This window comes from Acanthochromis polyacanthus, chromosome 7 (assembly GCF_021347895.1).
Source record: "Acanthochromis polyacanthus isolate Apoly-LR-REF ecotype Palm Island chromosome 7, KAUST_Apoly_ChrSc, whole genome shotgun sequence".
Taxonomy (NCBI): Eukaryota; Metazoa; Chordata; class Actinopteri; family Pomacentridae; genus Acanthochromis; species Acanthochromis polyacanthus.
In genome coordinates this window covers 36,024,545-36,037,695 of record NC_067119.1, presented here as the reverse complement: position 1 = coordinate 36,037,695, position 13,151 = coordinate 36,024,545, and the positions used below count along the sequence as shown (strand labels likewise).

The 13,151-nt window shown below is 46.2% G+C and overlaps 1 protein-coding gene across 1 annotated transcript; it reads left to right on the top strand.

The window, feature by feature from the left end:
* Window positions 1-1,031: 1,031 nt before the first annotated feature.
* LOC127534859 (bromodomain-containing protein 4-like) lies at window positions 1,032-12,889 on the top strand. Its single transcript, XM_051951148.1, has 5 exons — window positions 1,032-1,127; window positions 1,185-1,292; window positions 1,350-1,599; window positions 10,450-11,165; window positions 11,251-12,889. The coding sequence occupies exons 1-5, from the start codon at window positions 1,032-1,034 to the stop codon at window positions 11,461-11,463; spliced, it is 1,383 nt and encodes a 460-aa protein (XP_051807108.1). The 3' UTR covers window positions 11,464-12,889.
* The last annotated feature ends 262 nt before the right edge of the window (window positions 12,890-13,151 follow it).

Here is a 13,151-nt window from a genome sequence, read left to right as displayed (position 1 = left end):
TGACCACGTCTTTCTATCAACGGAGCTTTTCTTCCCTGATGGCACGAGCATATGGGTCATTCCAGGAGAAATGACCAGATATTCCTTGGGGGTGTTGCTGCACCATTTTCAAATTAGTCCTAAATTTGCATGCTATTAGATAGTCACAAAAGTACTTTCTATGCAAAATTGTAGGCCTGTAGCTCAAATAGTTTCTGAGTTGTGGGGGTCTGAAATTTTCTGAATTTGGGCTATAAAAAGCCTCGCCAGCATTTTTTGCATCTTTAAGTGGTTATTTCTCAGCTTCTAGACATACCAGAGAGCTGTAAGTTGGTAAACAAGGCTTCTGCATGTAGCTAGTGTCCCACAAACATCCCCAGGTGTTTCCCTACATTCTGCAGGCCATGGGGGCTTGCTAAAAATGCTAAAAAATTAAGAGATACCTACTCACAAGTGGGGTTTGGGAACTTAAAAGTACTAGAAATACTGCACAGAAGTGTTCTAACACCCCTGGGTTCCATTCTACACAAATTTGTGTGATAACTTAGCAAACTGGAGCTTTCTAGGTACCTCAGTTTGGAAAATATGAGCTCCCAAAGTTGGACGAGATTTTTAATTGGCTATTTTTGGTGGCAAAAATCTCAGTGTGGGACAAAAATCTCAGTGTGGGACAGGTACCAGAGACCCCAAATTTTTCTAAAAGACAGTTCCATCTGTCTTCTATCCCTGTACAAAAAGCAGCAGGGTTATATTTGTAGTTACTGAGATATTCTTACTCAAAATGGCATGGGTAATGTCAAAATCGTTTCTCCGCATCTCCACCACCACCAAAAGGTGGTGGAGGAGATGCTGTGAGATCGCGAGATTCTGCGAGAGTGACAAATTCAACATGGCGGCCCCCAGCTGCTAGATTAGAAGCAAACAAATCGCCGTTTTCTCGACTAATTTATATTAAAAAAAACAACCGAAGTAGCCTGCTCAAGATTGCAGAAATAGAGCTAAAAGTGGAGGACCTCGAGAGATTTATCGACGACTGCTTCATCCGGTGCTCGATGGAAGAACCAGCCACCCAGACCCCAAACCCAAACAAGAGGAAGAAGGCCGACTCCGCGACTGACACACAAGACCTGCAGACCACGGATATCCAGGTAAGTGTTCTTGAATCTATTAATAAAAAACTCTATATCCTTGGTCTGCTTCACCAGGAGATTAAGGACCTGAAGGCAACCCTGGAGTTCACTCACCAGCAGATAGAGGACCTGCAGAGAGACAACTCGGAACTCTGGTCCACGCTGACAGCTGTCACTTCAGAGGTGAGTACACTTAAAAAATAAAACAAAACCCTGAAGGAGACCGTCCTGGACATTCAGTCGAGGAGTATGCGGGAAAACCTGATCTTCTCTGGCATCGCTGAATCCATGCCGGATAATCCAGAGTCCCTGGTTAAAAACTTCATGGTGTCAGCGCTTAAAATCCCTGCGGACACGGTTAAAAACATCACTTTCCACCGCATCCACCGGCTTGGACCCCGAGGAGGAAACCGCCCCCGTCCTATCGTCGCAAAGTTCGAGCACTTCCAACAGAAAGTGCTTGTAAGGAGCAAAGGACGGGAGCTGAAAGGTACGTCTTACGGAATGAATGATTAGTTTCCCAGAGAAATAAACGAGAGGCGCAAAGTTTTATACCCCATCATGAAAGAACACAGGCAGAAAGGTAAACGGACTGCACTAGTTGTAGACAAACTATACATAGATGGGCAGCTATTTCGGGAAACTTCCATTACCCCCTGGCTCTTCTAATAATAATAATAAGAATGATAATAAGGACTTAAACACTTAGTATACCACTTATTAAATTAGTTTAGAAAACGTAATTTAAAAAAAATCTAAATCACATAAATGTAAATGTGTCACCCTCCCTATCTACACTCCCCACTGGAGAACCCCCTCCTCCTCCTACTTTTCTGTCTCTCCCTGTCTATATGTTTCCCTTTACCCCTCTCCCCCTCTCACACACTCACCCCCCTCATTTTCACTTACACCTATGTACCCCCCATGTTTATTGTGCTTCTATGTTTTATAATGTGTTTGTTGATAATGTTTCAGGCAATGTTGTGCTATTATATAATGTATATATAGATCCTGACTTGCTATGTACATCGCTCTCCAACGCCCACAGCTCACAGACAGCAACAAACAGCTCACAGGGACACACACAGACGATATTCTATATTGCTACTTATTCAATGACTGAACTTCTCTCTCTATGTTCAAGTTAAATATTGTAGCCTGGAATGTTCATGGCATACGCTCACAAACAAAAAGAGTTAAAATTATGGATTATGTCTCCAAATTAAAAGCAGATATTTTGCTCCTCCAAGAAACGCATTTAGTAGAATCAGAAGAAAAATCTCTATTAGATTGTAATTATAATATCATCTTTTCATCTTGTTATAACAGCAGACAAAGAGGGGTCTCTATTCTAATCCATAAGAGAGTACCATTCACTTTAAATAGTACAATAACAGACTCAGAGGGCAGATATATTATTATCCAGGCAACAATCTTTAATAAATTATATTCAATTGTTAATCTGTACGCCCCAAATAATGATGATCCAGCCTTCTTTCATGTGGTTTTCTCCCACTTAGCAGACTTATCTGCTAACTCAACAACCATTATCGGTGGCGACTTCAACATAGTATTAAACCCGTCACTAGATCGATCTCATAGTCCAATACATGCAAAACAACCACAATCAGCAAAAGTCATGCAGGATTATATGAAAGATTTTGGACTAGAAGATGTCTGGAGACTCAAAAACCCAACAAAGAAGGACTATACTTTTTTCTCTCAGGTGCACCAAACATTTTCAAGAATTGACTTTTTCCTCTCAAATAACTCTATTGCACACAAAGCTACTACTAAAATTCACCCAATCATTATCAGCGACCATGCACCAATATCTCTCAGCCTGCAAACAGATTCCATCCCTAAACCTCCTCTGACTTGGCGCTTAAACATCTCTCTACTCGAAGACCAGGAATTTGATCGAATAATAAGAAGTGAGTGGGCAGACTTTCTAAAAAACAATGACTCCAATGATGTATCTCCATCTTCACTTTGGGAAACTGGAAAAGCCGTAAATAGCAGCAAAATAATATCGTACTCCTCGTACAAGAAAAAAAGGATCAACAACTACAGGAAGAAATTGAGGAAAAAATTAAAGAACTTGTGGCCGGATGGTTTCTCCCTCCTAGCCACTGTGTGGCACTGTGCTATTTCAATCGTCGCTGTGACAGCGGGGCGGCATCCGGCGCCGCTGCATATATATATACACAGGTGGGTGGCTTTACCTCAGTCTCATGCTTTCTCTTGAGCTCTCCCCGTGGTGGTAACTGCAGCCGAGCGGGCTGGATCTGGCGTGATCGATCGGGACGTACATAATATCGCTGGTACAGTGATGCTGGGAGACGGGTCGCTCCGTTCAGCGTGCCGTGGGTGCTTCTGTGACGACAGGTCTATTTGCTGCTGTTTTCGTTGGATCTCCTCAGCCTGCATTGCTGCTACACTGCGCCACGGCTAACCGGGTTGCCGCTAAACGTGTGGTTCATTGGACGCCATCGTTCCCTGGACTGGCTGCTGTTTCGGCTCTTTGTTCTGGCCCTGTCGTTTCGGCTCTCTTTTTGGTGCCTATAACTCTTTTTGCCAGCTCTTTTTGCCGGCTCTTCGTTGCGGCTCTCTTTGGTTACGGCTCTTTTTGGTGCCTATAGCTCTCTGTTTAGTGTCTACCATTTGTTGTTTTGACTGTGTTGGCGTGTCGCCAACGTGTTAGAGTTACTGCATTGTACTTCTGACGTTAAAAACCTCAGGCTATGAGGATTATTATGCCTCATATTGTACCTGTGTTTTAAATGTTGTGTGGAGCGAGTGAGTGTGCGTGTGTGTTTTAATAGTGTATATGATCTGGTCACCAGCACTGCTAAAATCGGGAGTACTAATTATCTGTTTCTTTTGTGCAGGTTTGGTGAGCCTCGACGGCAGTTTAATCCCTGGTGGTGGTTCACGGATCCCCTTTTTCGTTGGTGTGTTGTGTCACAGGTGTGATTATTTGGACCCCCTTTATCTTCTTTTTGGTTATTTTTGTTTGCCTGCCGCCATGGTAAGCCAGCCTGCTCCCTTTATTGTTTAAGTTAAGTACTCCTGGTTCTTTATTTTAAACTGGTGGCTTGCCTCTTATATTTGATAATATAATTAAATAAAGAAATTGTTATATTTTTGGAAACACGTCTCTTGCCCAAGTGATTACGAACCTGTGTGCCTTCAGTGTTTAAATGGTCCTTGGTTGATCATGTTGAATTGAATGTCCCGGGGGTGAAATTCCCCTGGGTGGCGTTGTCGCAACATTTATTTGAATCCTAGCCATTTTTCCCCATTTCTCCATTCCCCTCCTCTTAGAGCTCCCTCGCCACGCCACATATGCAATAAATCCAAGTGATCAATTATAGTCTGAACTACAACTCGATAATATCTTATCAAAGAAAACAGAGTTCTTATTACAACAGCTGAGATATAATAATTTTGAACACAACAATAAAACAGGAAAATTTCTTGCGAACCAACTCCAGCGCAATAAAGAAAAATCCTTCATAACTGCAATTCAGGATTCCTCAGGAAAATACACTCAGTCACCCCAGGAAATTAATCAGACTTTCTATAATTATTACCGAAGCTTGTACTCATCAACAGTCAACCCAAACGAAGAAGATATTCATAACTTTCTTGACAATCTAAACTTGCCCGAATTAACATCAGATTACAGAGACACACTAGATGCTCCATTGTCTATCAAAGAGTTACAGTGTGCATTAGACAGTATGCCAGCAAGCAAGGCACCTGGTCCTGATGGCTTCCCTGCTGAATTTCTTAAACAATTCTGGTCAATGTTAGCACCCCTGTTCTTCAGGACAGTGACAGAGATTAAAAATAATGGTTATATAAGTTCACATATGAATACAGCTGCAATTAAATTATTATTGAAACCAGACAAAGACCCTACACTTCCCTCCAGCTATTGACCTCTGTCACTAATCAACACTGACATCAAAATTATGTCAAAAGCACTCGCCTCTAGGTTGGAGAAAATTATCCCGTCAATAATCCACTATGATCAAACAGGTTTCATAAATGGCCGACACTCCCACAACAATATCAGAAGACTTCTTAATCTAATCTCTCTGACGCAACACCACAATAAAGAAGCTATCGTTATGTCACTGGATGCAGAAAAAGCCTTTGACAAAGTCAATTGGTCCTTTCTCTTCGCTGTGCTCCGCAAATTTGGCTTCGGAGAGTCATTTATCCAGTGGATATCAGCTTTGTACTACTCACCCAAGGCTACAGTAACCACTAATGGAATCACTTCACAAAGTTTCAGTTTGCAAAGGGGAACGAGACAAGGATGCCCACTCTCTCCTTTATTGTTTTCAATTTTTATCGAACCATTAGCAACAGCTGTACGTCAGAGCACTGATATCAAAGGTATCTGTGCTTTGGAGACTGAACACAAAATTAACCTATACGCAGACGACATTTTACTTTACCTACAAGAACCGAAAACCTCAGTGAAGGAAGTATTTAACCTCATTACAACCTTCTCACGTCTTTCAGACTACTCCATCAACTGGTCAAAATCAATCATATTACCTTTAACAGAAAACCCATGGAATCCCACAGTCCAAACCTCGAATTATTCTATTCCTACTGGCAACATCAGATATCTGGGCATAAATATTTCCTCCAAACTCTCAGAGCTAGTTCACCTGAACTACACCCCACTTTTGGACAAAGTCTGTGATGATCTAAGGCGATGGAATAACCTCCCCATCTCCCTCTTGGGAGGAATAGCTACAGTTAAAATGAAAATATTACCTAAAATCAACTACCTCTTTTCCATGATTCCGTTTAAACCCACATCAAAGTGGTTTCAATCGTTAGACTCTCCCATTGGTAAATTCTATTCAAAGAACAAAAAGGCTAAAATCAGTCTGGCCACCCTCCAGAGAAATAAATCAGAAGGGGGACTGGGGGCCCCCAACTTCATGTATTATTACTTAGCCAACCAACTTCAGTATATCACCAAATGGATTCATCCACATGTAGAATATAACTCCTGGCTGGAACTAGAACAGTTAGATTGTAACCAGATCAAAATCTCTGACCTGCCCTTTATCACTTCTGCCCTTAAACATCACTCCTGCTTCAAGAACCCAATGATCGCCTCCACCTTGTCTGCTTGGTGGAAAACGTTGGAGGTCACAGGCTCCCAATTAAAACCCAGCATACTGTCCCCAATCTGGCACAACCCTGATTTTGCAAACAATAAAATAGCTCTTTATTTCAGGACGTGGGCAGAGAGAGGAGTCACCCACCTCCACCACCTTTTTGATAACATGTTTAGGACATATACAAACTTATTCCAAACATTTGAAATAAGAAATGGAAACTTCCTCCACTACCTACAGGTAAAGAAGACGCTTACAAGTAGAATTCCATCGCTTCAGTCTAATCCACAGCCAACTGATTTACAGCCACCTGAATTTGTCAAATACATTACGAAACTGTCTCCAAGAAACAAAAAGAACCTCTCAAAAATTTATAGTTCACTCTCAAAGACAGATTCTATTCACCTGCCAACTCACAAATGGGAAGAAGACTTGTCCAAATCCTTTGACTCTGATTTTTGGACCCAGATCTGTGAAAACACATTTAAAATGACAAAAAACACCAACTTACAACTGATCCAATTTAAGGTTATTCATAGAACGCATATAACCCAATATAAATTATATAAAATGGGCTTCTCAAACTCAGACACATGTACTCCATGCACCCAAAACATGGCTGACACATATTTTCAAGCTCTTTGGCTATGTACACCTGTCTATCAATTCTGGGCACTAATCACACAGAAACTCTCCGATATTTTGGGCTGTGGGATTCCACATTCCCCGAACATTTGCCTAATTGGTGACCTAACGCTAACAGCCTTACCGGACATCCACATCCAACCCACACTTGCAGCTATCGCCATTGCCAAAAAAACTATTTTAGTTAACTGGAAAGATAAGAAAGCCCTCAACATCATCCATTGGCTGAACCTCCTCACAGAACACATTTCACTGCAGAGAATGTCTGCTACCCGGGAAAAACAATTGGACTCATTTAAAGAAAAATGGTCTCCATTTATTAATTCATTAAATATTAACCTATAGCTCCTGCTTGTATGTGGGCATATGCCACTGCCTCCATTATAAAAATAAATAAATAAATTGTAATACCTGTTCTGTCTGTGCATATGGTCTAACTTTCCTCTGCTTTATTTCAGTTTATGAACTCTCCAACTCTCAAAGATTGATAGCACCATGGACTTCAAGACCGTATGCATGCACTGGTGGTGTCCCTTCTCTATGGTTCCCGGGGTTGCTCTCTGGCTCTGCAGGGTCGGGGTGGCTTGGGCCCCTCTCCCTGGTGGTGGATGTCTCGGGTGTCTCCCCCATTGAGCTCTGGGTCTGCTGGGTCTGCATGCTCTCCCTGGACCTCGGGGTGTCGGCGGCTGATCTCTTCTGGGGCGCCTGGCTAGTCCTGGGGCTTGGGGTGGGTCGGCCCCTCCATTGCTCCCCTGTCCCTTCCTGCTCCACTTCCCTCCTTCTCCCTCCTCTCCTGCCTGCCCGCTCCTCCTCGCCCCTCTCCCTCTCCTGTGGGGGGCCGGTGGCCCTCTGCAGGCGGGCGGTCTGGCGTGGGGGCTGGGTGTTCTCACTGGGGGGGTGGCTCTGGCCCACCTGGGCACAGGCCTTGATCCTGGCCTGCGTGCCCCCACTGGAGTCAAGTTTCTGCTGGCTGGGGGCCTCCGTCCGGGCCTGGTGCTGTCCTGGGGTGTGGTGGGGTGGGTGGGGTCTCGGGGGCGCTGCGGGGTGGGCGTCCTTGGCGTACTGGCCCCTGGGTGGGCGTGGCGGCTTGTGGCCCTCGCTTCCTTGTGGCGCGGCCTGGTCCCCCCTTCGGGGTGGGGTGCCGCGTGTAGCTGACCTGTGTTGGGGCTATGGTGCCTGCCGGGGCGCTGCTCTGATCTGCAGCTCCCGGGGGGTTCTTGTGCCGGCTGGGCCAGTTGGTTCATGTGGGCCCTCCCTGGTCCCTTGCCTCTTGGCTCTGGGGGCCCTCTGTGTCAGTACCGGTGGTCAGTACCTGCCTCCCCCTCTGCTTTGTCCTCTTGGGCCGGATCCACACCAGACTGCCTCTGATTGTGCACTTCACATTGGGGAATGGGGTGGTGGGTGCGGGGGTTTGGTGGGGGCTGGGGTGGGCGGGGTTGGGGTTTGGGTGGTGGGTGGGTCCTTTTGCCCGGGCTGCCTGGGTCGGTTCTGGCGTGCTGGGGGTGTCGGTAGCTGCGCCCTCTTGTCTTCGGGGTTCATGTGGTACACGGTGGCCCCGGTTGCTCTCTGGGGGCGCTGCCCCGTGGCTCCTCGGCCTGTGGGGGGGGGGGGGCCCTGTCGGCTTGGCACTGCATTGCTGTGATGGCTGTTCTGGGCTTCGGGCTCTTTCACACTTGCATGTGCATGTTTGCTCAGGTCCCACCAGCTCCTGTTGAGTTCCGCTGTTGAGCAGTGATGGGACCCGCCGGAATGTGCTGAGACTCTCTCCAGAGTCTAATCTCACACTAAACCCTCTCTCCTTTTCTCTAGTATCTTCCTCTAGTATCTTCTGGCCTATTCCACTCTATACTAACATGACACCCACAACTATGGTGCTCAGTACTGTCTGGCTAATTATTTATTTATTGTTTGTTTGGTTTTCTGTTCTCTTGTGTATGTGTTTGCTTTTTTGTCTTATTGATGGGTAATTATTAGTTGGGAATAACACAACACCTGATATTCTTCAGATGTAGTAGCACCGCTTGCTAGTCCCTGTCCCTGTCCGTCCCCTCTTGTCCTGTCCACCCTTTGTTTCCCCTCACATCACCACTGAGGTGTAGCACTGCCCTCCCTGGCTCTTAAACAGGGAAATGTAATAAAGAGTGTCAGCTTAGCTTTCAGGGAGGGCTGGTGATGGTCACACGCATGCACTAAATAATAAGATATTTGGCTGTAAGACTAAAATATGCATTAATGTCATAAAGTGTTGACACCCCTTCCATGGAGTTAAACAATGAGAATAAATGCAGACAAAAAGGAAGAAAAAAATCGTTTTTTGCTTTCAGTACTTTAAATTGGGATACAAGTATTAGTAGTCATTCCAATGGTAGTATTATGTATGTTTTGTTCTTTTTGAAATGTTAGTTGTAAAGGTGACTACCTTCAAAAAGTGTAATGGTATACCTTAGGTATACCTAAGTTGTAACTGAGGTATAGGTTCTTTTGCTTGTAACATGACATTGTACAATTAAATTTAACATGTTTAGTCCCACTGCACTAATACTGTAAAATTCAACATTATTGTTGTATTTTTAAATTAATCAACCATAAACTACTACAGAGCTCCCTGAATTCAAGTTAGTACATGTAATTTGTATGTGTATGTTATAATTACATGTATGCATTGCAAATGGGTGTCAACATGTCATTACGGCCCCTCCCGTCTGTCCAGTTTCCGGGCCGCCCTCCAATACGGCCCCTCCCGCCTATCCAGCCCCAGTCTGTCAAGCCCCGGCCCGTCCGGTCCCTGCCCTACCTGCCTCAGCCTGTCCGGCCCCCAGGCCGTCCTCGGAGGTGGACCCTCCAGCGAGTCCACCTTCGGCCAGCTCCGCCTCCGGGCCACCCTCTAAAGTGGATCCTCAGGCCGGTCCGGCCTCGACCTGTCCCGCCTTCGGGCCGTCCCCCGGAACGGGCCCTCCGGTTTGCCCAGCCTCGACCAGGCCGGCCCCGGAGCGGACTCTCCGTCCTGTCCATTCACAGCCAGTCCGGCCCCCGGGCCGCCCACCGGAACGGACCCTCCTGCCCACTCATCCCCAGCCAGTCCGACCTACGGTCCGCCCGCCGGAACGGACCCTCCGCCCACCGGAACGGACCCTTTGCCCTGTCCATCCCCGGCCGGTCCAGCCTACGGTCCGCCCTCCAGAGCAAACCCTCCGGCCCACTCATCCCCAGCCAGTCCGGCCTACAGTCCGTCCTCCAGAGCGGACTCTCCGGCCTGTCCATCCTCGGCCAGTTCAGCCTTCGGGCCGACCCCCGGAGTCCTGCCCTCAGCTCTGCTCAGTTCAGTCCAGTCCAGTCCTGCCCTCAGCTCTGCTCAGTCCAGTCCAATCCAGTCCTGTCCTTCCCTCAGTCCAGTCCTGTCCTGTCCTCAGTCCTGTCCTGTCCTGTCCTCAGTCCAGTCCTGTCTTGTCCTGTCCTGCCCTCAGTTCTGTCCAGTCCTCAGTTCAGTCCAGGCCCAGTCCTTAGTTCGGTCTTAGTTCATTCCCTCTCTCAGTCCAGTTGAGTCCAGGTCCAGCTCCAGCCCAGAATCCCCTTCAGTCCCTCTCCCATTTCTCTCCTTCCTGTCCTTCTAGTCCTCCTGTCCCTTTCGTCCTTCCTGTCCCCCATCCTTCCTTTCCCTCCCGTTCAGTCAGCCCTTCCTTTCCCTCCAGTTCAGTTTGTCCCTCCCTCCCTCCCTCCCTCCCTCCCGTCCTTCCCTCCTGTCGGTTCCTCTCATTTTTTCTGCCCTTCCTGTCCTTTTGGTCCCTTCCGCTCTGTCTGGTCCCTGTGTCCTTCTGCGTTTCTGTTTGCTCCTTGGTTGCCCCAGCGGGCCCCTCTTTGGCTGGGTCCGTGGGGCGCCCCTGTCTTTCCCATCTGGCATCCCAAATACCCTTTTCCCCATCTCTCTCCCTCTCATGCTCCTCTCCCCCTCTCCTGTTCCTTTGCCCTGTCTGTCTTGCTGTCTCCCATCCGCTCCTCTGCCCTGTCTGTCTTGCTGTCTCCCATCCGCTCCTCTGCCCTGCCTGTCTCTCTCTGTCTCCCATCCGCTACTCTGCCCTGTCTCTCCCCCTGCAGCTCGGTGCCTGAGTGGAGTCTAGCTTCCCAGCTGACTCCACTCAGGCAATCAACCACCCCTACGGCTCCCGGACAGCTGACGATCATCACACTGATTACTCACCTCCACAATAAGAACCAGCTCATCCTTCCACTCCCTGCCAGATTGTTGAACAAAGACCACACAGTTCAGTTCATGCTCTATCCTCCTGCATATTCTGTTGAGTTCCTGCCTTTGTTTTCTTACGTTGTTTTCTCCTGCCTCCACTCAGACCCAGCTGCCCGGGATCCAGCCACCCAGAACCCTCGTCCACTTTCCCCAGCAACTCATCATCACCGGACCCCCCATTCCGGCCTGGACCCCTCCTGTCCCTGCCTGGACCCCCCCTCCCCCCAGTTCCTGGCCAAAATCCCCCCACTACACCAGCCGCTCCTGCACCCTGGATTTTCCCCCCATCGAGCCACCATTTCACCTCCAACAATAAAACACTTTCATTCCAGCCAGCCTTGGTAGTGTGGCTCTCTGCTTGGGTCCACCCGCTCGTTCGTGACAGCACCCTTACTTCAAGTAAGTTTACAAACGGTCGGTTGTTCTCACAAATGCATCATCAGACTTCAAAGGCCAAAATATAATAAAAAATGTCTGGCCCAAATAAGCTCCACAGGTGTCAGGTGAGTTGCAGGAAGCCTGAAAACGTTTGAGACCCCCTCTTCAGGTAGGATAGGCAGTTGACTTACAATTTTCAGTTATAAAATGAACATTGGTTATTAGCTATGACCAGCTGACATCTAAATGATTTGTTGACAAAATAATATGTTTTTTTTAATTCCACATGTTATATAAATAATAGGAAAAGGAAAACACTGGAAAAATTGGTGAGGGTAGTGAAGAGAAAAGTACTGGACTGTATGGAGCTGTCGTTATGGTTGTGTTTAATAGACTTACTGTCTGTTTAGTAGTGTTGTAATTGCTATAACATAACTGTAAAATGCATATTTTTGGAAGGAAAAACACAAAATTTTGGTGCATTATCCCACGTGACACAACCCTTGCGGTGGCGGAAGTGGCCTGACTGATTGGAAATCTCCCGGCCTGAATTTCTTTCCCAGTCCGGCCCTGCTTGGAGATAAAGGAATCCTGCAGTCCAAGATTGCAGAAAGCTTTTCTGACACATTACTCCAAAAAATTTTAACGGGGGTGCATAGCCATAGAGCATGAAAATAAGTATCAGCAGTGTTCTGGGAGCACTGAAGACAGATTTCGGAGTCGGAGAATCCCATTTTCTTCATCATGTATTGAGTAATATGTGTTCTATGGAGGATTTTGTATTGAATGAGTTGTAAGTTTGTGTGTTTTGTCATTTTAAATGCATTATCACAAATTTGAGTCCAGAAGTCTAGTTCCGGAGATATAGATAGGTCTGACTCCCATTTAGAGATGGGTAAATATATTGTATCAGTGCTTGAGAGTAGCTTATATATTTTAGAGAGGTTTTTAGTTGTTGTCAGAGAAAGCTTTGAGATAGCTTTAGCTAATGCAGGCGGCCGGAGCGTGCCTTGAAGTGTTGGAATTATTTTCTAATAATATTTTAACTTGTAGATAATGTAAAAAGTTCCCATTTTTTATTTTGTATTTTTGAAGCAAGTTTGTATATGACATGAACGTATTTTCTGAAAAGAGGTGGTGAAGATGTGTAATTCCATTCTGCTCCCAAGCAGCTAAATGAAGCGGCTGATTGTTAACCTGAAAGTCAGGGTTGTGCCAAATGGGAGAGAACTCACAGGGCTCCAATTTGGAGTTTGTAATTTCTAATGCCTTCCACCAAGCGGTCAAGGTGGAGGAAATCATTGGGTTTTTAAAACAGTTGTGTCGTTTAATGGATGTTGTAATAAAGAGTATGTCTGAAAGTCTGATGCTATTGCAATCCTTCTGTTCTAATTCTAACCAACAGTTGGCATCTCTGTTAGGTTGTGTCCATCGAATAAGATATTGTAGCTGGTTAGCTAAATAATAATGCATAAAATTTGGTGCCTCTAGACCTCCTTCGGATTTACTTTTCTGAAGAGTAGATAGACTGATTTTTGCTTTTTTATTATTCCAGTAGAATTTTGTGATAGCCGAGTCCAGCGACTGGAACCAGTTGGACGTTGGTTTGAATGGAATCATTGAAAA

Bases quoted from the DNA above. Each gene is read 5' to 3' on its own strand.
- LOC127534859 (XM_051951148.1), top strand. From the start codon at position 1,032: ATGGAAGAACCAGCCACCCAGACCCCAAACCCAAACAAGAGGAAGAAG. The intron at 1,128-1,184 runs GTAAGTGTTCTT...CTGCTTCACCAG, and splicing joins TGCAGACCACGGATATCCAG to GAGATTAAGGACCTGAAGGC. The intron at 1,293-1,349 runs GTGAGTACACTT...CTGGACATTCAG, and splicing joins TGACAGCTGTCACTTCAGAG to TCGAGGAGTATGCGGGAAAA.